Genomic DNA, 22,880 nt, shown 5'->3' on the forward strand with positions numbered 1-22,880 from the left:
TTTAAGAACTACCACAACACTCATAAGCAAAACATGAAACAATATAATATAATTTAATTGAAACAATTTATTTTTAATTATACAACTAAATACACTTATATCACATTGGTTTAGATAAGTATATCTAATACAGATGTGGTCTGCAAATTCCATTCAAATTGTATAAATGTAATTTAAAACATTTCAAGCATTTCGCATGTTTTTTAATCTTCTTCGACGCCCACACGGGAGCTAAGTGCAAGTGTTACTTTACGCAGGGACGGCTGAGCATGAGGAAACTCCTGATTAAGACGATCGATGATGGTAGCAAGCGTGTGGACACGATCCGTTTGCTTTTGATACTCCGTATCCAAGGCAGACTCTGTCTTGCATAACAGCGTGTACTTGCCATCTCGGTTTGACTGGTAGTATTTTGATTTCTGTTGTCTGGCTAGAATCTCCGTCATATTCTGCAAGAATTAATAAATTTGACAATTATTATTTATAGCAGCATGTGTAATAATCAGGTTTAGTTTCAGTTCAGTAGTTTGTTATGCGCTACTTAAACCTTCATATTGATAACATTCCTTGAGGGTTAGGGTTATAGAAAGGTGAATAAAGAGTAGCTACGGACAGGAAGAAATCACTAGGAATGTTAATAACTGGAGTAGGGAGAAATAGTGACAAGGGTTGTTGACCTGATGTAACAAGTTGTAACCAGGAAGAAAAACACACCAACAAGAGGCCTGTGTTTTTATTCCGAGTTCTTACTGCACTCGCGTATATTGGCCTGGTATTAACTAACCGACCATAGTAATCAAATAGCGCGCAACTATTCTTTCCTCCCGAGATTTAACAAGGTTGGTGTGTGCGCGTGTGAAAACATGTAATAAGTCGGGAAATCAAACCTGGTTATTTATGCAGATGTAAAAGGGTAACAATGCCAAACTAACCTTTTGTTTAATTTCCATCAGTCTGTCAATATCTCCATCAAGTGTGTCAGCCATACTCTGTAGCTGTTGGAATGTCGTCTGCTTTTCTTGCAACTGCTCATTTAGCATCTGCTGATGTGTTCTCAGCTGTTGGATCTCTGCATCACATGAACTACTGTCCTGCAAAGTAAACAATTGTATTGTATTATTCAACCATAATCATCATCATTGGCTTAACATAGAAGAAATTAATGATTGTTTCTAACATCTGTCCCAATATGAAGGAGGTGCAGCTGTTGGAGCATTCATGTCTTTTTTCTCTTCTTGTCTGTACCCTGTGTTTGAATATGTTTTCACATTGTAGATATTTTAGGGTATGTTATTAATTTTCGTGAACATTTTGTGAAAGTTTATTATTGGTTTTATAGTGAATCTTACTATTATTTTACTACTGTATAATTTTAAAAGAGAAAGTTTGTTATACAAATGTTTGCTATTGCATGCATCCCTACACATGAGATATTGAAATGATCGGAAATTGTTGGGAAACTGACTAAGGAATCAAAACTTTCCTAGTGTTTTATATTTACCTGTTGAACTTGCTTTATCTTTTTACCCATCTCAACCAGTTTCTTTTTAAAGGTCCCTTTCGTTTCTACCTTTTTGTTCAATTTACTCTGCGCATCTCCTCGTGTCACAATCGTATCTCTGCGCGACACAGACTTCTCCATATCCTGGATCAACTTCTCCTGGAGCTTCATCAGCTGTGTGTGGCGGACCTCCATACGGTGGATCTCGGATGTCATGGCCCGGATCTCTCCTTGCCCTACATCGGAGTCAACTGTTGCTTTAGCTTCACGGGCCAGCTGGGTCTTTTTCTCCCACAGCATAATCTGGCGTCTTAAAAGGTAAAAAATATTTTTCATTAAAGCAACCAACATGTTTCTTTATTTTCTTTACACTTTGTGAACATTTTATATTACAGATAACTACCAACTGAGGTTTGATGTAATAAGTTTAGATCACACTTAAGAATCACAGAACATTACACCAACAAACATGATGTTGTGTCATACGGATTAAACATCTAAATACATTGTTAAGATATTTAAATTTTGTAAGATATACTTACTCCGCCTCCACAAGGCTGTTTAGAAGGCGTTCTTTCTCTTCTGCTTGTTCCTCTAGTTTGTTTTGCATTTCAATCGACTCCTTTTCAGCTTCCTTTATTCAGAAAAGAAGAAAAGTGTAAAAGAAAAACAGTGTAAATCAAACAGCACTGAATTTGTATACATCTTCAGACAAAAGAACCTACTGTATTATTACAACACTATATGTTGCTTTTCTGTTTTCTACTATTATCTGAATAAATGTGAATTACTGTATTAAACTGACCTTGAGTGAGAGAATGAAATCATTCTCCACCAGTATGTTATCCTGTTGCAGGTTTTGTTTAATTTTGCCTTCTTTAGTCAGCAACAGGTTCAACTTGATCATATCATTCTGCATGTTTCTCATACTAACTGACACGCTACTATGCTCCGTCTGGTGCGTTGTGATCTCATCTAATGTAAAGGATAACATTTGTTAGTTTGCAATGTGGACTGAGGTACTGCATCACGTCTGAAACCCACATATTTTGTTATTTATCACTAATGTAGTGGTTGTTATAAACGCATGTTATTCATACTTGTACTGTACATTTTTTGTATATGATGTGTACATATTCTGTATATTTGTGTGCTTAATAAGGTATATTATTATGTATATATTTCATAATATAGATTTCCTTACTTTCAATTCTCATTTTCTTCTGATGTAGGATTGTAAGTGCCTTTTTCATCGTGTCTACCTCGTTCTGTTGGCCATCTTTTTCTTTGCTCATCTTCACAAGTTCACTTTGCTGTCTGAGCCAGAATTGTTGAAGGTCGCCAATCTCTTGACCTCTGGTGTCAATTGACTTCTGCAGAGCAGCTACCTCTTGCTCCAGTGGACCTAGCTCTTCCCCCTACAATTGACAAATATATTTATGAATTAATATGTAATGTAAGGTATAATAATATGCCCCTAGAGGAGCTTTTTATCAATTATAGCTACCTTACCTTACCTCTTCGGGCCTCGTGGCCCAAAATGCTACAAATCAAAGATACTGGTATGAAAATCTAAAAAAGAAGTAAATGAAGAGTGAAAATAACTTCCTCACCCCTTGTTCATTCTGAATGGCCTCAACCTTTTTATTAAACTGATCAATCATCCCTTGCTTTCTTTCGATGACAGCGTTACGTTTAACAATCTCTCCTTCACTACGTGTGATTATTGCATTCTTCTCGTGAATTTGCTGATCAAGATCGTCCAACGTTTTCTTCAGGCGCTCTACACGTGACATGGTGTGCGAGTTCTCTAGCGTGTCATTTGCTACCTGGTTCTCTACTTGAGCTTTGCTAGATTCCTAAAACGTAATTAAGAAACTATTTAAGATATCAATCTTTACTCTTCCCTCTTTTGTCTTCTTCCCTTGCACCATAATGTCACTGTTATTCTTTTGTTTATTGAATATGATTAGGCAGTGGTAGTCCCTAAACACTATAATGGTTCTGAACTAAAAAGTAGTCGGTAGAAAGTATGTACTGTACTCCTGTACAAATCCAAACATTCCAGAATTTTCGTATTGCATGTGAACGATTGCATCCCTTAACAATTGTTTTTTTAATTTGTGCCTATCATATAGCCAAGGTACAGTATACCACATCGAATGAAGACCTTTTCCTGCAATAATGACCTTTTTGTAGGTTGTATAGAACTACAATATTATATATATACTTTATAATGTGTACCATACCAGTTCTTTAATAGCCTGTCTGGTCTTGGAGGCCATTCTCTTTGTGTACTGTGATGCTTTGTCCAGTGTCAGTTTGTTTCTCATCGTCTCCATCACATTATCTTCTAATGCTACTTTTTCCTGGAATTCCTTTTCAATCTGCTTACGTAAACCATTCAGCTCATGTACACGCAAAGTTCTATCCTGAAATATAACACATCAATTTCATTGTAAACAAAGCTATTTATTTGCAGGCACACAAATTGATATTCTCTGATATAGTTTAGTTATACAGTATTTATATTTTGAACCATGTATGTTTAATGCATTACTAAAGTTAAACAGTTTATTGCAGTTAAACCATGGACCTATAAACTAATGTATAAGGTACATGGTTAAACAGTGAACAGATCAAAAGTGTATATACAATAGAATATTTTTTTCCTGAAGCTTTGATTTGTTAAGCTCTGTTTACACTATCAAACTTTATCTAACAAAAAAAAAAAAGTGATGTGCCCATATATGGACACGATGATATCACTACCATATTTGATTACATCACACTTTTTTTTATCAAATTAGTTTGATAGTTTAGACGGAGATTTAGTAAAGGCACTTCCAAATTCATTGAAGCTACTGCAGAAACTAAGTAATTACTGCAGTTGTAATTGTGCAATAGTCATGATACTGTACATACTGTTGTAGCCCTGTTAAGTGACTGTTCCGTCTCATGCAGCATTCGTGTGTAGGTACTATACTCTTGTTTCAACTGCTCTTGCTTGGCTAGGCTGGAAGCAATCAACTTTTTAACAGTGTTGATGTCTGCCTCGTTTTTGTTCAGCAGGATCAAGAGCATCTCATTACGCTCCTGTTCTTTCGTTATGGACTTCTTGTATCCATCAATCTCTGTGTTAAACGAGAGAATTTGCTGTCTCTGTTGACTAAACCAATAGGACAAATTTGAGTATCATCATTTGTATTACATAATGCATTGGTCATCTATTATTGAAACTAATTAATTTCTCTTCACCTTGGGAAAGTTATTTCACATGCTTCAGTTAACTCCAAGATGCACCAGTACTTTCCATGAACTGGTCATGAATTTACACTTACATTTATACTTGACCTATGACCCAGACCAAAATAAAGTTATCAACTTACTCTAGTGCTTCAAGCATAGCGGCGTGTGCTTCGTCACGTCTTCTCATGCCAATCAAACTGCTGTTCCATTGCTGGTAAAGCTGCTTACGTTCCAATTGAATTGACTAAAATACAGTAAAGGTTATACTTATAAGCTATGACTGCCACTGGGACATATAATGATATACACATAAAAATAATAAAAACAAACATTACAAGACAATTGTTAGGTATTCTTACTTCAATCTCCATGCGTGCTTCAGTGAGCGCCTCTTTAGCTGCCTTTGTCTCTTCAGACTGTGCAGCGCACTGAGCTTCATGCAGTGCAATTTGCTCCCTCAATTTATCCACATTTTCTGTCAGCCTGTTCACATACAAGTCCTATAGGGGAAAAACAAATATAAAAAGAGTTCTGTCAATTCAATTTCATGATGAGTCTTGGTTTATTTTGAATAAACCTTCTATATAAAGGAATGGAATAAGGCATTTACAGTATATTAGAGTATAGACAGAATATACAACTGTCTTCTTGTTACAAACTGATATTAAGCTTTGTCTACACTATCAAACTTTGACAAAAATAGTGTGATGTGCCCAAATATGGTGGTAGTGATATGCTTAAATATGGTAGTGATAGTTCATCATCATGTCCATATTTGGGCACATCACATTTCTTTGTCACAATTTGATAGTGTAGACAGAGCTTTAAGAAATTAACATTTCTGTAAAGGTGTTTTTACCTGTTTCTGTTTATCCTCCTCTGCTTTTGTTACTTCAACATCAGACTTTTCTGCAGCTCGTCTCATAACAGCGATATCTCCCCGTACATCTTCTTTAGCATTGGTCATGTAGAACATATGTAGTGCAAGGTTTTCAACTTCAGTCTGGAGAGCTGACCCTAAATAAAAATTAAAAAAAAAATTAATCTCACTGTAAATTAGAGCATGTCAACACAGAACAGATTGAAGAAACTCTATGTCATACCTTCTTTTCTTTGTTGGTTTATGTTATCTTGTGTTTTCTTATACATTGTTCTAACCTCTCCAAGCTGCTCTTCACACTGGGAACGGAACTGCTGCAAGCTAGCTAGTTCATCATGTTTACTCTCTAGGTCCATTTGATGGCGGGCTAGCTTTTGCTGTAGGCCATACAGATGTACACCAAGCTCTTCACGTTCTTTGCCTTTGTTCTTGACGGCTTCGTTGAGTTCACTTAGGTCAAGTTTCACTTTTTCATGTTGCTTTAAAAGATGGCTGTTCAAGGCATCTTGGAATCGTTTCATCAAAGGCTGTAAGAATTAAAATGTAATCATTATGTCATAGACATGCTGCATGCCATGTTTCTTTAGCTCTGTCTACACTATCAAACTAGTTTGACAAAAAAAGTGTGATGTGCCCAAATATGGTAGTGATATGACATCATCGTGTCCATATTTGGGCATATCACATTTTTGTTACATAAAGTTTGATAGTGCAGACAGAGCTTTAGTTTTATACTATACTATTATACACTAGTGCATTTTTTGGTAATTGCCTAAAGTTAAAAAACTGCAGCTTGTTGAATACGTACATGGTCAGGATCAAGGACAACAAGCTGGTCTTCATCATCACTAGCATCAGAGTCTATGCCACCCTCATCATTGTCACCAAGCATATTATCATCGTCATCATCATCGCTAAGTTCAACATCGTCTTCAGGTATTTCTGTTGTTCCATATGTTGGTGTGTCTTGGGAACCTAAGGAAAATTAATGATTCACAAAATTGGTCATAAATAACATTGAGTTGGAATTTAATTTTCATTCACTTAGATGGTTCTGGGATGAAAATTTAGTGAAACATTGTTTACAAAATGTAGTTGCCTTACCTCTTGATATGCCACGCCCTGGTTGACCTGCAGATGAACGCCTTTCAGCCTCTTGGGGTTTTGAATACTTCTCAGCTGAGCTTTGCCGCACTGATGGTGGCTTAGGTGAACCGGAAGGTGGGAGTCTGTCGCGGCCATCTAGTGAACTTGAAGCTGATGGAGGTTTTCCTTTTCTGGAACCAGGTGACTTGTCATTTGCTGCACGTGAGCCTGAAGGTGGCCTTTCCCTTCCGGATCCTGGTCGTTCTTCTTCTGCAACTACGGAAGTGTGTCTGGCCCGATACTAGAAAGAAAAACAAAATTATTTTATCATTTTTATTAAAAATATACTATAACAAAAATAATAAAATATGAATAACCACTCTACAGATAGTAATAACATTATTGCGTAGGTTTACAGTCTCACCACCACTATGTACATACTTCTCTTAATGCTTGGACATTCAAATCTGACACAGCTTGTTGTAGTGCATTGACTTGCTCGTCATCTAGATTGGTGAAAGAAAAGAACATCATATAAATATTAATAAACTGAAAACTTTAAATTATATTATTCATTGTTTTATCGATACAATAATTGGCATACCTTTCTCTGGTTCAGTGGTTCCATCTGTTGGACCATCTTTAGCTGGAGGGCTAGAGAAACAAATGATGATGATTATTGATTGTGGCAATGAAATTATCTATTATTATTTGTATAGGCCTAGGCCTACTAAATTATTATTTTAATGAAGAAAAGAATAACATAGCATCCATATTATGGTACTTAATATAGGCTAAGCCAAATTTAAACTATAAAGATTCCTACCCTTTTAAGATTTTTGGATTAAGCTAGGCCTAAGTACAATTAGCAGTCATATGATGCGAAATTACCTTTGCAGTGAGAATACAAATAATACAACAGTCTGTTTTGTATACAGCCTAGGCCTAGCTAGCAAATATTGCCTAAAAATCTAATTATTACAATGGAAAACTTATTATCGCTACACCAACTAATTCACTACATTAACATTGTATTATAGAAACATATAAACGCCTAATAAAAATATGTTTTAACGCAATATAAAACAAATTTATACCTCTCACTTCGATCTGACATTGTTGTTAATTGTATCGTTACTATTGGCGATAGCCAGCTGCTGCGACTAATTTACGAACCGCACCTTTTTGGGCGGGCGCGGTGAATATGAATCGTTGCGTTGTGTGCACACACACACTTACTGCACAGCACACTTTTGTGCAAACGTTATTTTGATACTATGTAAATAGTTTTATTACTGTTTTGAAAATAAAATCATAATATTTTACAACAAAACAAAATCTAAGAGAAAGAAGTCTAAAAATTAAACCTGAACGGGAAAAATGTATAAAACTATCTCTATATATAATTTGAGGGCGCACTATAATTGGAATTTTGATTATGACGTCATTACAGAATTGTTGCGTTTCACCGGCGATCAGTGAATCCCGTGCACGTTGATAAAAATGTCGTATCTCTCCCAAATTTCTGGAAAACAGGTATATTTTTATAGTTATTTATTATATTAAATATATGTACTGCCTTATTATGCAATATAGAGAACAAGCATATACCAGAGGAGTTAATAATAGTAAGAAAACGTAGGCCGGGTTTTGAAGAAAACATTTTTGAACTTCAACACCGGTCAAGGCACCATCCGGTACTCTAATCCGGTCCTTTATTACTGTTCTTCCTTAGTGTTGGGGCCTAGCCTACACTCTCTCTGTTACCTGTAGTGTAGCTGATTTAGAACGATGCGTTTTAAAACTTGATAAAACATTAGAAAATTTGGCTAATCATATGACATGATTTAGGCCTATTTCAATATTAATAATTTAATTATTTAACATTTTTATCAAATTAAAAAAATATTTTGTTGTTTATTTAGTTTAGCATTTAAATTCTAGCTAAAAGGCCAGACTTGGCCTACATACTGTGTAATGTAATATTAAACTAGGCCTATACTACTGTGAATTATGTAATTTTTATTTTAAAGTAAGTGCAATCAAATGTGCTAACAACTGGAAATGGGGTCACTAGTTTTACTTGAGAGATGAGTCACAATTTAAGCCACCATAACAATGATGTAAAACTTACAAACCAAAGTGACTAAATTATAATTTGTTATTGGCAAATGTTATATAGTAGTATGCATGCATTATTTGTCTAACCTAACCTTTGGATTGTTAACTGCACATTCAATGTTTTTATCTGATCAACAAAAAAGATCCTAATGTTGACATAAGAAATATACTGCATATAAACCAATCTCAATTTAACCAAACAATTGTTTATATTCCAATAAAGTTTTATCTGGTGAAGTTATAAATCAAAATATAGTAACCTGCATAATTTTATTACAATTGATGATTTATTGACAATTATGTATACAGTATTTGAAGGTGCCAGCATGCTATAGACAGTGTACTACATCATCAGTCATTATTTTTAATCATTGTTTTTATGGTTTTTTTAATTTTAGCTCCAATATGTCTTGGTATCAGGCATACGAGCTAACTTCTTCCAGACATCAGCAGCTGCTAGTCAGCAGGCTAAGGTATAATGATACATTTTATAATAATTGATAATTTATATCAAGTCAATAAACGTTTATGTTGTAATCACTAAAGCTCTGTCTACACTATCAAATAGTGCGATGTGCCCAAATATGGTAGTGGTATGACATCAACAATACATATATGGGCACATCACATTTTTTTAAAAGGATTTTATTGTATTGTAAGTATTTCCCTTAGCCCAAGTGTAAGTATGACCAGTGGTGTATACTTGTTGCAATTAGATGTCTGGACATTTCTACAAAGGAATTAATCAGAGGATGCTACTAATCTGTCAGTTCCTAAGCAGAGGAATGTCCAACATTGCAAACCCTAGCTTTATTAACCTTGGACTATTATTGACTACTTACTTGATACAAAAAATACTAAAGTAATACCAAATCACTAACTTGAAATTAAATAATTGATAGCAAAAATGTATAAAGTTGATTCTCCTTTTTTTCTAGGTTGCTATGAGTCGGTATGACCAGAATAACCATGTCAATTACGAGAAAATAGCAGAAAACGTAAAAACAGTACAAACTAAGTTACAGCGGCCTCTAACACTTTCGGAGAAAATTTTATATGGTCATTTAGATAATCCAAGTGGACAGGTAAAAGCAGAATGATGGTGTAAAATGTAACATATTCTGCCTCGTGGCTCGATACACTATGGTATTGGCAGTGATGGTGGATTATCATTTGGTCTGCCTTGGTGCTATCCTCATGACCTTTACAATGGATCATGAGGCAACTCTGGAGACCTATATTAAAATCAAGATCTGCAATTGGCCTACTGTAGCCTATGCAGCAAGACAGCTATGCCAGGTGTGGGTAGATCATTAGATTGACTACCTATGTATAGTGCTGCCTACAATATACCATACTAACAATCAAATAATTTGTGTATTTTATATTATACAGAATATCCTACTTTAATTAACGCACTTGTATACATTTTAGGATATTGTACGTGGAGAAAGTTACTTAAAACTGCGGCCTGACCGTGTGGCCATGCAGGATGCAACAGCTCAGATGGCCATGTTACAGTTCATATCAAGTGGCCTGCCAACGGTAAGTTTTATTCTGAAGTTTTATTCAACTTGAGGTAGCCAACATTATCAAAACCTATTGATAATCATACTAGGCAACCTGAATACTACTAGTAACCCATCTTTTTGGTCTGCCTTGGTGCTATCCTCATGACCTTTACAATGGATCATGAGGCAACTCTGGAGACCTATATTAAAATCAAGATCTGCAATTGGCCTAGCCAATGCAGCAAGACAGCTATGCCAGGTGTGGGTAGATTGTTAGATTGACTACCTATGTATAGTGCTGCCTACAATATAGCAATCAAATAATTTGTTATAGTCACAAAGAAAAAAATATATTGATCCATACAAGGCAGCTTGAATTTTACTTTTTTCTCATCAGGTTGCTGTACCATCAACAATCCATTGTGATCATTTAATTGAAGCACAGATTGGTGGTGCTAAGGATTTACAAAGGGCAAAGGTCAGTAATATTGAATATTGATTACATTTTTTTTAAATTCTTGAAATATGGTTTGCTTGTGCCTACTAATCTGAATTAGATATGAAGATATATTTTTATCAATTGTTATTTTAAAATAAAATTCTTTTAGGATTTGAACAAGGAGGTATACAATTTCCTGGCTACGGCAGGTGCAAAGTATGGAGTTGGATTCTGGAAACCAGGAAGTGGAATTATTCATCAGGTATACTAATAATAATAAATACTTATTATAGCAGGCTCTCAATGTACTGTACATAAATTGAAGTAAAATGAATTGAAATGGCAAAATATATGAAAATGTTTGTTGAGAAAAAAAAGTCTTCAACTTTCAAATTCAGAATAACTGTGCATATTATCCTTATTAGTACGTCCTTTATAATTTAATTTTCATGATTTTGCCATTACCACTATATCATTTTTTAAATTTGTTTTTGGTTTTTTTCCATGCAGTTTTTAAGAATAATTTGCAGTATTTGTCAGTGATGTATGCTTTTATAATACACATGGTAAATTTTACCAAACTGATGATAAATCAATGTCATAGATTTATGATCAAGTTGTATATTTTACAGTGTAAGGCTCTATTAAACTAGTTTGACAACAAATGTGTGATGTAACCAAATATGGTAGTGATATGCTTAAATATGGTAGTGATTACATCATCGTGGGCACATCACATTTTTTTTGTCACATAAAATTTGATAGAGCATAATAGATTTATAACTCACTAGAGTTCAATTTTCTATGTCAAGATTATTTTAGAGAATTATGCCTTCCCCGGAGTTTTGTTGATCGGAACTGATTCTCACACTCCAAACGGAGGAGGTCTTGGCGGACTTTGCATCGGCGTAGGAGGAGCAGATGCTGTGGATGTGATGGCAGATATCCCATGGGAACTGAAATGCCCTAAGGTAAAGCTAGCGGAAATAAATTGTGGTGCAGGAATTTAGTAAAATTTCATCTTTAATTATATCTGCAAACATATTGCGTCAGCTAAAACACCATACACCTACACATAACAGTTCATCTATGATGAAACAAATAAATTATTTACATCAATTTCAGTTAATGACTTTCAAAATTTATATTTTGGGGATTTTCTAAAAAGAAAACAAAATGTAATGCTTTACTGTAGATAACTAAACACAGTATAAATTATTTTAACTATCTTTTTTACTGTAATATTTTTTTTTTTTTTCATTTCATTTATTTTTTCATTTCATTTATTTCACTATCATCATCGCAGCCTTAGCTGAATTACAAAGATATTTACATTTTCTCAATATTAAAATTTGTATCAAAGTATAAAACCAATGATAATTATATATAAAAAAGGATGCAATTTACACAAGAAACATTCAAAAGGTTTAGCTTAAAATATTAAAATAAAAAAAAAAACACCTAACAGGACCAAAAAGAATCACATAGCTGTACTGGGTGATATATAATGATTATTCATTTAGAAGCGAGATAAGGTATGGTATTGCACTTTTTCTATATCTTTCAACTCTGCATTTGGGTTGTTGATACTTTACACGTCTTAGTTTCATGTTACTGAACTGAATATAAAAGTTAATTACATTATTAATATATTATTTTTTCAGGTTATTGGAATTAAGTTGACAGGAAAGATTAGTGGATGGACATCACCTAAAGGTAAGAAATGTAAAATAGTCACCTGAGCTCAAATAGTGTCAAATTGAGGCTTCTCAAGCTCTGTCTACACTATCAAACTTTATGTGACAAAAAAATGTGATGTGCCCATATATGGACATAATGATGTCATATCAATACCATATTTGGGCATATCACTACCATATTTGAGCACATCACACTTTTTGTTAAACTAATTTGATAGTGTAGACAGAGCTTTAGACCCACTTCATAATGGTGGGGTGCTATTTGAAGTATGTACCTGTTACAGGTCTGGTTCTTCCTATCAGAATGTTATAGTTCACACAAGAAAGAAGTAAAAATTTACATTGTAATTCACTGTATTTCTTTTCAGATGTTATCTTGAAAGTAGCTGGAATTTTAACAGTCAAAGGAGGTACTGGAGCAATTGTTGAATACTTCGGGCCTGGTGTAGATTCACTCTCATGTACAGGTAAGCCTACAGGAGTGCTACTTTATAGGCCTAATTTCATAATTGGTTTAGTTATCTTACCTATTTTATCTGAACTAGTGTATGGTGTCCTAATTTGTTAATATATCGTCTTTTCTTTTTAAGGAATGGGGACAATTTGCAATATGGGAGCAGAGATTGGTGCTACCACTTCAGTCTTTCCTTTCAACCACAGAATGGAAGCTTACCTCAGAGCAACCGATCGAAATGGTTAGTATTTGTAGAGCATTATTGGTAGTTAAGTTGCTTGCCGCTTATGTCTTGTTGAGATCTATAGCAGAACTTTATGAACCAGCACCACCGCAATTTTTTTTAAATTATGGTGCTAAATTTGTTAGTATCTGGTGATCATGATTTTGTAGCACTGTAGTTATCTACTAATGGTAATATTTTGTATGTAATTTACAGAGATTGCAGATTTAGCAAATGAGTTTAAGCATGTATTGTCAGCTGACCCTGATGCCAAATATGATGAGGTCTATGAAATCAACTTGGATGAAGTTAGTATCAAAATATTCTTTTAAAAAAGTGGAGTAATTGCAGCAATAACTTACAACAACCATTAAGTGATTTATACAATAACCTTACTTTATACCATTCGCTTTAAATGTTGTTTTTCCTGTTAGTTAAAGCCACATGCAAATGGTCCATTTACTCCTGACCTTGCAAACCCAATTGCAGAGCTAGGAGAGATTGCTAAGAAGGAAGGTTGGCCATTGGATATTAGAGTTGGTATGTTAGGATTTTATTCTTGTATTTTGTCATGTAACTAGATAGCCACTATATTTTATTAAATTTGGTTTCTATCACACTGCCTATGTAGCACAGCACTTCTAAAAAGTAATAAGTTGGCTAAACAGAAAATCAAGTGAACTAATCCCCATTGGTGGGGTGCGGGTGAAGCATAATAGAAACAGCAGGCCTACATAACAGAACTCTATCAGTGATAAGAGCCTTGGACCTGTGCTGATTTTTTGGCTATTGGTTACAGTGCCCTGCTTTAACTGCTCAGCCACTTCTTATTCTTATTACTTAAATATATCTTCTACTTAAAGGTCTTATCGGTAGCTGTACCAACAGTAGTTATGAAGACATGAGCAGATCAGCAAGTATTGCAAAGCAAGCATTGGATCATGGTGTTAAATTTAAGTAAGTAAACCAATATTCCAGGTATACATTTGTACATTAAAGCAAGATTAAATATTTAATATGTATAAAAAAATTTATTTTTGCAGGTCTAAGTTCACGGTGACTCCAGGATCAGAACAGATTCGTGCCACAATACAACGTGACGGACAAGCTGACGTGCTGAGTGAGGCAGGAGCTATAGTGTTGGCCAATGCTTGTGGTCCGTGCATTGGACAGTGGGACAGGTATGAATTTGTCTGTCTTTAACCAGAATTTGATTTATATTTTACTATCCAGGCCTTGCCCTTACTTTTCTTTGCTTGGCTATTAAACTGTAGGTATGTGAATAGCCCATGTTATTTAGGTATAGATCTTTCAAACTTTTATACTAAGAACTGAATCAAGCAGTTTTAACTAATATAACTGTATTTTATTGATTGTCTTTCTGAAGGTGGCAGTAGGCTGTATTGCTTCCAGCCAGTCTAGAATGTATTGTAATTCATGCACCCACTTAATAACCATGAATACTTTTTAGAGATTAATATATCCCTGACATTTGTACATAATTGGTATATGTTACAAACATAAAATAACATGAAAATAATATTACACAGTATCATTTAAAAATGTGTACCTCATACCTGACTGACGATTTTGCAGAAAAGAGCTTAAAGTTGATTTCCCATTGGGGTAATTAATGAATTAAAGTGTTGAAGTAATCAAGTTTTTGCACGTTAAAAGTATCAAGTTGTCATTATAGGATATAAATTGTTTTATTTTTAAAGACAAGATGTCAAAAAAGGTGAAAAAAATACAATTGTAACATCGTATAACAGAAACTTTACTGGCAGAAACGATGCAAACCCAGCCACTCATGCGTTTGTTGCTTCCCCAGAGGTTTGTATATTTTATCTGCACATTTTTTTTATATATATATATTTTTCTTATCTGGCTGTTTACTTTATCGTTTTGATTTAGCTTTTCGCTTTTTTTTTTGTATCTCCATTGAGATCCAGCCACTGATACCCACAGCATTGTCATTTTTTTCAGTAATTTGCCTTTGGATTTATATATTTTTCTTATTATACACTTTGAGCAGATGCTTTCATTGCCATAATTTCTCTGCGTCGTGTGTACTTAAAAGGCGCATACAAAATATACATACTCTTTTTCAAACAGAGTAGGTTGTCTTCAGTGTACTGATGTGATATGCAATGCTGTTGAAGTATATATAATTTCTCTCCAGCACTTTGTTGTGTGTACTTAAAAGGCACATACAAAAATCTCCTCTTATTCAAACATAGTAGGGTATTGTCTTCAGTGTACTGATGTGGTAGTTAATGTTATTATTGAATACTGTATATAAGTATACATTATGGATTATGATTTTAACTGGGGTAAGTGTCCTTTCTTTCTGTGTATTTCTTTAGATTACCACGGCTTTAGCCTTAGCCGGTGACTTGTCGTTCAACCCTGAGACTGATGAACTAACTGGATCAGATGGCAAGAAGTTCAAGCTCCAGAGTCCATTTGGAGATGAACTACCATCTCAGGTAATCATTGCTGTTAGTTTGTTTTTTCAGAGAGGCCATTTTGTAGAGTGAATGCAGTAAAGTCAATAAGATTTTGTTATATTAGTAATTAGGTGTGAATAAGATGTTTAGTGAAGCAAATCATGGATGATTACCTATGTATTGACAACAGGTTCTTAGTGTTGGTACTATCGCTTGTTTCAACTTGTTACCTCCATGTCTAATCAAGCATAAATGTAGTTATTATGCATATTTTCTACTAGTCATCCCATTTTGAATACAGTATTTAAATATCTCTATACAATATCTCTAAACCAGTAATAAATATGTATGTGTGCAACGTTTCAACTTGTTGTCAACAAATCTTCATCAGACCAGTATTTAAATATATATAAAAATAATAATAGCCTGGATTTAATGTGCCTAATGTTCTCTATTCTATTCTATAAAAGTTTTTATATGTCGCCCTACAAAAAACAGATCGCCTAACAATACTTAGTAATTAATTAAAATAAAAGTTTTAAATAGAGGTGCCGAATTCGCTCCTTTCAAATCGACAGGTAGCAAGTTCCAGATCCGCAGAGCGGTGACAGAAAAAGCATTGTCACCAGCTTTCCGATTAGATCATGGAACGAAAAATCAGGTGAATGTTTACATACAAACTCAGAACAAAAACAATAATGTATCTCATATAATATGTACATGCACATGAACAACATTAGCATACCACTGTGAAACATGAAACAAAACCAATAAATTATTAGAAATTGATATCAGAAGCTTGATCCAATGTTAAAATGTTTATATTTATAGATCAAACGTAATGATGTGTGTCTTGCATTCAGTTTGCGTTATTAGCATAATCTGTTCGGCAGTAATAAATGCAAAATTGTTGTGCTTTGGAGAGTGATTAATTTTGAGTGTGAGCAGGGCGGTCGTCGCTATGTTGTTTGTTATCTATGGTATGCTCACATGCTACTTGCGAATGTGTTCGATGAGGCGCCGCATGTGTGATGAGATGTAACATGGCAGTCAGCCATGACCAGGAAAATCTGGCTTAGGTGCTTTTGTTGACCTTTTGCCTGTTTTACCATAGTGTGCCATGACTGCAACATTTTGAAATATTTCTAATATCCTAAAGCTCTGTCTACACTATCAAACTAGTTCGAAAAAAAAGGTGTGACGTGCCCAAATATGGTAGTGATAAGCAGACCTTGTCTTTTAAGGCAAGTGAGTGCGATCACTCACCTAACACACTCCTAAACTGCCCTTGAGGCGTGTGATTTACAACACGCTTAAATTTGGTAAACTTTTACACACCAAAATACAAACAGCACACCTACAGCATCCCTGAATGTAATAAGGAGTGCAATTTGTAGCACACCTATAATTTTAATAAGACAAGGCCCAGATAGGACATCATCGTGTCCATATACCTGTATGGACACATCACATTTTTTTGTTGCATAAAGTTAGATCGTGTAGACAGAGCTTAACAGGTTATTATTGTTGAATCAATTTTTTCTCCTTTAGAACTCAACATGATTTTTTATTGGTTAAATAGTTTACGAATATACAATTTTTATTCACTAATTTCTTTTTCCTTTCAAAATCACCTATCCATCTTATATAAAGACAAACCATCAGAATGTAATTATAACATTGTGAAAATTGTATTTTTGTAGGGGTTTGATCCCGGCCAGGACACATACCAAGCACCCCCTGGTGACGGATCAGGTGTACAAGTGGATGTAGACCCTGCTAGCAAACGTCTACAACTTCTTACACCGTTTGACAAATGGGACGGCAAGGATTTAGAAGATATGGTTGTCTTAATCAAGGTTGGTGCTTCAATTAAATTCAAAGAAACATTACAATGAATAATAGCATAATCCATGATATGCAGTGTTGGATTTTATGGTCACCATTATTTTATTGCTCGTTTCATAGGTAAAAGGAAAATGTACAACTGACCACATGAGCCCTGGTGGACCATGGTTAAAATACAGAGGTCATTTAGACAATATCTCCAATAATATGTTCATTGGGTAAGTGGTATCCACCTGTGTTTAAGTGTACATATCCTACAAATGTATTGCTATAAAACATGTACTAAATCATTAAAAATCTAAAAATCCACACTTTATCTATAAAATATATTATAGCATTTTAATTAACAAGCCTTACCTTTACTTCTTTATAATACATACACATTATTTATCTTTTGTCACAGTGCAATTAATTCTGATAGTGGAGAAGCTAATAATGTTAAGAATCAACTAACTGGAGAATTTGGTCCCGTTCCTGACACCGCTAGAAACTATAAGGTATTGTAAAGGTTAATTTAAATAGGATTCTTTGATCCTTATTTGATCAAGATTAATTTTATTTTATTAATTTTTACCTGTAATAGTGTTGAATGTTTGGAGACATTTATTAAATAAATCCAATCCAAATATCTATTTTTATCATTTAATGTAGGCTCAAAATGCCAAATGGTGTGTAATAGGTGATGAGAATTATGGTGAAGGTAGTAGTCGTGAACATGCAGCACTAGAGCCTAGGCATTTAGGTGCTAGAGCGATTATTGTCCGAAGTTTTGCCAGAATACATGGTAGGTTCATTATCTTGTGCAAGTGAAGAATTCAAAAAAATTAATATCTGGTATAACGTAGGCTTGTAATGTGTGCAGTGAACTTACTTGCAAACAAAAATGACCATATTCACCATTCACACCTAGACTAAGGAAAATTCCCTTAAATTATTACAATTTTCATATCTAAGTGAATAGCTTAAAGCTCTGTCTACACTGTCAAACTTTATGTGACAAAAAACGTGATGTAACCATATATGGACATATGAATGATGATATTGCTACCATATTTGGGAACATCACATTTTTTTTGTCAAACTATTTCATTTCATTTATTTCGTCTTTTATAAATAATAAAAATCACAAGGTACATAGCACTTTAAGGGGTAGTCAAAAAGTGAAGCAAAACACTATCGAGTGACTCTCCGACCCCCTAAAGTGTAAAAATGAAATAAACTTAAATACAGAAAAAGTAATATATACAACAGTTTAAAATAACTAGTTTGATAGTGTAGACTTAAGGGAAACTCCCTTAAAATTTAACAATTTTCCTATCTTAAGATAATTAATACTTGGTATTTAAGGGAAATATCTCACTGAAGTGTGATGGGTGAATACAGCCACAGGTCTATATTTTTATCAATCATTGTGTATCAATACTTTAATCTCGTCGTCATCAGTAAATTGTCACTTTTATAGAAACAAACTTGAAGAAACAAGGTCTTCTACCTCTAACATTTTCAAACGTTGCTGATTATGACAAGATGCGTTCAGACGATCGCATCTCACTTGTCGGACTGTCAAAATTGACACCTGGAGAGGTAAGCACATCAGTTTTATGATCAAATTCTCTAATTTGAGATATTTTCAGATGTGTTGATGTGATTCAGGCTGTTTCAAGCATGTCATGTTTACTGATATTCATTTGTCAACTAAATATGTTGTTGTCAAAAATTCGAATTATTGGGTTTATGCAACATCAAATGATTAGTTCATTCTTGTATTCCTGAATAATTTTTACAATATTTTTATTTTATTTTCAATTTATTTTTCAAACAATTTTCAAATCATTGTTTTCATATGTATCATGTGAATAAAGTGATTGTCAAACTTGCTTGTTTGATAAATATATATATAAATTCTGTAACACAGTGTCACATGTAATATCTGCCATAACCCTGACCTAAACATAATTCAGGCACCATGTGATATATTTTACACTATATTACAGAACTTAACAGATAATGCTGTATGTCGAGATACAGTACAAAGAATTGTGTGAAATGATGGCAAAAAATAACATCAATCAAGAATACAGATTGTGTTACAAAAGTTATACTCCTTTAAAAAACATTGTTTGAGATAGAAAAGAACCACAAGCCACTCAATTTAACACTAGTGGTTACTAGAAAATAAAATTGATGATATACTCGCTCGTCATGCTTGAATGAAGATTGTTGCATTTGTACTTTGATTCAAGGTTAGCGGTGATTAAACATTAAGCCGTTATCCTATAATGCTTGTCAAAACGTGATAATTCCCAATGAGGATATTTTCTGCGGCATGAGAGCTCTTTTCCGATTTCACAAAATGGATTACGAAGGTAATTACGACATGGATTCAAGTTGCAAGATATGATTCAAAATGTTTTGTTCGTCTTTAAAGATTATGTTATGATTTTGCTCTTCACGCAACAGCGTACCATAAAAAACAAACAAGTACGTAAAACATACGGTATATATTGAGACATTTTGGTGACAATGCAAGTGTGTGTTGCTAAATAATATCAATTGGACATGTTCATTAATTAAAAAACAGATCTGAAAAATAGTAATAAATTTATTTAAATTTTTAACAACAAAAAACATAGTAAACAAATTTCTTTGAGACCATCATCTTCAGAATGTAATTACAGTATTTTTTAATTTGAATGTTTGTAACTGAAGAAGTATTCAATTGCAAATACAGATGTACATCTAATCCAATTGAAGTTTTAAAGTCTTATTAATATCACAAACTAGCAATCTATCAGACTCATTGAGGTTTAATCACATTGCTAACTTATATACAAGTATATTGAATTACACATAAATTTCTTTAAACTAAATTACACCATTTTTTCAAATATTTTTGTAATTCTTTTAAATATGATAACCCATTGGCATGCAGAAAAAAGTGATAAAAAATATGTTAATTATGATATCTAAAAATTGTTGTATGAAACTCTATTAGTTCTTCAACTTATGAAGTAGCATGGTATTTGTCCTAAATTCTCCACATAAAATAATGAGAATAGTACCGTGCATGTGTAAATCTAGAACCTATTATGATAATGTTTTATATTTTGATATGAACTCGTCAATTTCGCATCATCAAGGATTGCCAGAGCAGATCAGAGAGATTAAGGTTATGACCCCATAAACCAGTCAAGTTAATAATCTCAAATAGAGTGCAGTGAGGCTGTCAGCAATAACAAACATTTTCTGACAAAACTTACATTTTATGTAGAAACTCGTCATGATTGATAGTATACACTGAACGCTGAAATAGTAATCAAATAAAGTGCAATGGTACAAATATTTTCATGAGTTGAAAATAAAGCATTTCATCTTCAACTAATGTAAATATTTGTTCCATTGCACGAATATAAAAACATAATTAAAGTAGATCCTTGTCATTTGAAGGTAGCAATTACATAAAAATGTAGAATGTAATATAAATCTGAACACATAATGAATGAAAAATGCTCTCTTAATGTTGCTTGTGTTCAAGAGAGTATTGAATATCATGTGACCAGCAATTCTCCCAATAAAATTGAAAGGATATATTTTAGTGTTTAAACATACATACAGGTGAATGTGTCGCATACAGGTGGATGTGTCATATACATGTGGATGTGCCATATACATGTGAATCTCTATTTTAATACAGATGATGATGTAAAGATGTTTTTTTTCTTACAGCCTGTGGTTTGTGTCATCAAACATTCTGATGGCAGTAGCGAGGAAATCAAACTGGATCACTCAATGAACGAAACGCAAATTGAATGGTTCAAAGCCGGTAGCGCCCTCAACAAAATGGCCCTTGATATACAATGATGATGCTTTCTAAATATCTACTCATATGCCTAAATTTGATGTGAATAAAAATCATAATGACCATAATGAACTTTATTATAAACTTATTTGGTCACAATAATATTACAATATTTGAAATATGTTGTATATGAACTAATAAATTAATGTACAGAAATGAAGAAATTATGATTTTTGGGGATTGTTTGTAAGAAAAAAATGTTTGGTTTGTAATAATTGTACTATGTATTATAATTGTATAACAACAAATAGCATTTTAAAATATTATAATCCACAAGTTGTTAGGTCACAAAGGTACACTGCTGGAAGTGTGTTTTACAGTAATGGTGTAGAATTTTAAAATATTGTTGGGTCACAAAGTGAAAAGTTGTTGAATGTGGTTTTTGAGTAAATTAATTTGCTTGTGTTATGTTTGATATAGGGCATGATTACAATTTCACAGAGAACTGCAAACAATGATATCAAAATCATATGATTTTATAGGAACATTTCTGTCTATATAGGTAGGCATTTATATAGCACATAATACACTAGTCTATGCATTTTACAAATTGTATTTTGACAAAAAAGAAAGAACAGGAAGACCGAAGACATACAAGTTTGGAAATGACAAGCATAGGACATAATGAATGGTAAATAAAAGTTACATAATGCAGTAAACCTAACTATTGTTTATTACTGGTTTATTTTTCCTTTTATTGTATTCAAAAATCATCAACTGAAGTTCAAATTGAGCAATTTTGAGTACAATATTTTTTAATTTGGAATTTACACCAATGGCCTAAGGATTGTTTTAAGGACTGAGCATATTACTGACCGGCATCACAGTAGGCCTAGCACCCGTCCTTTTGAACATGGACACTTTACTGTAAAAGAGCAAGTTCTTGATTTGATGCTAAACTGTACTGCCAATTCCTATTAAGAGGACAACCCTGTTAATTAAGAGAACACTTTTTGGGGTCCAAATGTGTCCCTTAATAAGGGTTCTACTGACAGGAAAAAGAAAAAAAGTGGTCCCTATTGGACAACCTCGCTTCATAATCGCTTTACAGACAATGCACTTTTGACCAATCAGAACTCTTACAGCAGACGACCAATGAGAGAAAGGGCGGGCAGACGATACGGCTCAAACGGCGGTAATAGACCACAACTTTGATTTTCGTGAGGAAATTGGTAACAAATAGCCTAGATCAATTAATCGATCTACTCTAGCAAAATCCATATGTAATCTATCGATAGTAAAGGACGAAACTATGTGGAATGTTATTGTAAAACAAGAAAAACAAGAAGCTTTTAAGGTAGGCCTATTTTGAAAGATTACATTGTGTGCACGTCATGCCGACTCCTCAGCTGGCAACGTCGTCGGGAGTGAAGCGCGTCTTATAAGCCTATACTTTGAAACTTAGGCTAAGCCTACTTATTACCAATAATCGAGATTGGCTGCATTCGTTGTGTCTACATTCGTAGTGTCTACATAGAATTGTGCAGATGCATATTATAAATGACATAAGTTTCGAGAATCATCCTAGAATACTACAAAATCAAAACTATGGACAATTT

General features: G+C 33.8%; 2 protein-coding genes across 2 annotated transcripts; one reads left to right on the plus strand and one right to left on the minus strand.

Annotated features, from left to right (window-relative positions):
* Positions 1-32: 32 nt before the first annotated feature.
* LOC144840205 (coiled-coil domain-containing protein 40-like) lies at positions 33-7,860 on the minus strand. The gene is made up of 18 exons (XM_078695934.1): positions 7,814-7,860; positions 7,321-7,370; positions 7,158-7,222; positions 6,735-7,017; positions 6,439-6,605; positions 5,854-6,157; positions 5,610-5,767; positions 5,110-5,250; positions 4,891-4,994; positions 4,427-4,670; positions 3,751-3,933; positions 3,115-3,360; positions 2,706-2,919; positions 2,307-2,476; positions 2,044-2,135; positions 1,502-1,811; positions 933-1,091; positions 33-449 (listed from the first exon to the last, which is right to left on the minus strand). Exons 1-18 carry the CDS (start codon positions 7,831-7,833, stop codon positions 204-206), a joined length of 3,156 nt encoding a protein of 1,051 aa, XP_078552060.1. The 5' UTR covers positions 7,834-7,860; the 3' UTR covers positions 33-203.
* A 313-nt stretch (positions 7,861-8,173) lies between these two features.
* LOC144840207 (aconitate hydratase, mitochondrial-like) lies at positions 8,174-21,997 on the plus strand. Its single transcript, XM_078695938.1, has 22 exons — positions 8,174-8,252; positions 9,236-9,310; positions 9,776-9,922; positions 10,272-10,382; positions 10,746-10,826; positions 10,957-11,049; positions 11,600-11,758; positions 12,452-12,503; positions 12,856-12,954; positions 13,078-13,182; positions 13,381-13,472; positions 13,599-13,704; positions 14,028-14,121; positions 14,208-14,345; positions 14,886-14,997; positions 15,531-15,653; positions 17,318-17,473; positions 17,583-17,680; positions 17,866-17,959; positions 18,114-18,246; positions 18,925-19,046; positions 21,189-21,997. Exons 1-22 carry the CDS (start codon positions 8,220-8,222, stop codon positions 21,321-21,323), a joined length of 2,358 nt encoding a protein of 785 aa, XP_078552064.1. The 5' UTR covers positions 8,174-8,219; the 3' UTR covers positions 21,324-21,997.
* The last annotated feature ends 883 nt before the right edge of the window (positions 21,998-22,880 follow it).

The sequence above is a fragment of the Antedon bifida genome, chromosome 4 (genome assembly GCF_963402885.1).
Source record: "Antedon bifida chromosome 4, ecAntBifi1.1, whole genome shotgun sequence".
Classification (NCBI taxonomy): Eukaryota; Metazoa; Echinodermata; class Crinoidea; order Comatulida; family Antedonidae; genus Antedon; species Antedon bifida.

Excerpts from the sequence above, each read along its gene's own strand:
- LOC144840207 (XM_078695938.1), top strand. The coding sequence starts at position 8,220 with ATGTCGTATCTCTCCCAAATTTCTGGAAAACAG. Across the intron at positions 17,474-17,582 it reads ATATGGTTGTCTTAATCAAG|GTAAAAGGAAAATGTACAAC; the intron begins GTTGGTGCTTCA and ends CTCGTTTCATAG. Across the intron at positions 17,681-17,865 it reads TCCAATAATATGTTCATTGG|TGCAATTAATTCTGATAGTG; the intron begins GTAAGTGGTATC and ends CTTTTGTCACAG.
- LOC144840205 (XM_078695934.1), bottom strand. The coding sequence starts at position 7,833 with ATGTCAGATCGAAGTGAGAG. Across the intron at positions 7,223-7,320 it reads AACCACTGAACCAGAGAAAG|ATGACGAGCAAGTCAATGCA; the intron begins GTATGCCAATTA and ends TCACCAATCTAG. Across the intron at positions 2,136-2,306 it reads ATTTCATTCTCTCACTCAAG|GAAGCTGAAAAGGAGTCGAT; the intron begins GTCAGTTTAATA and ends TTCTGAATAAAG.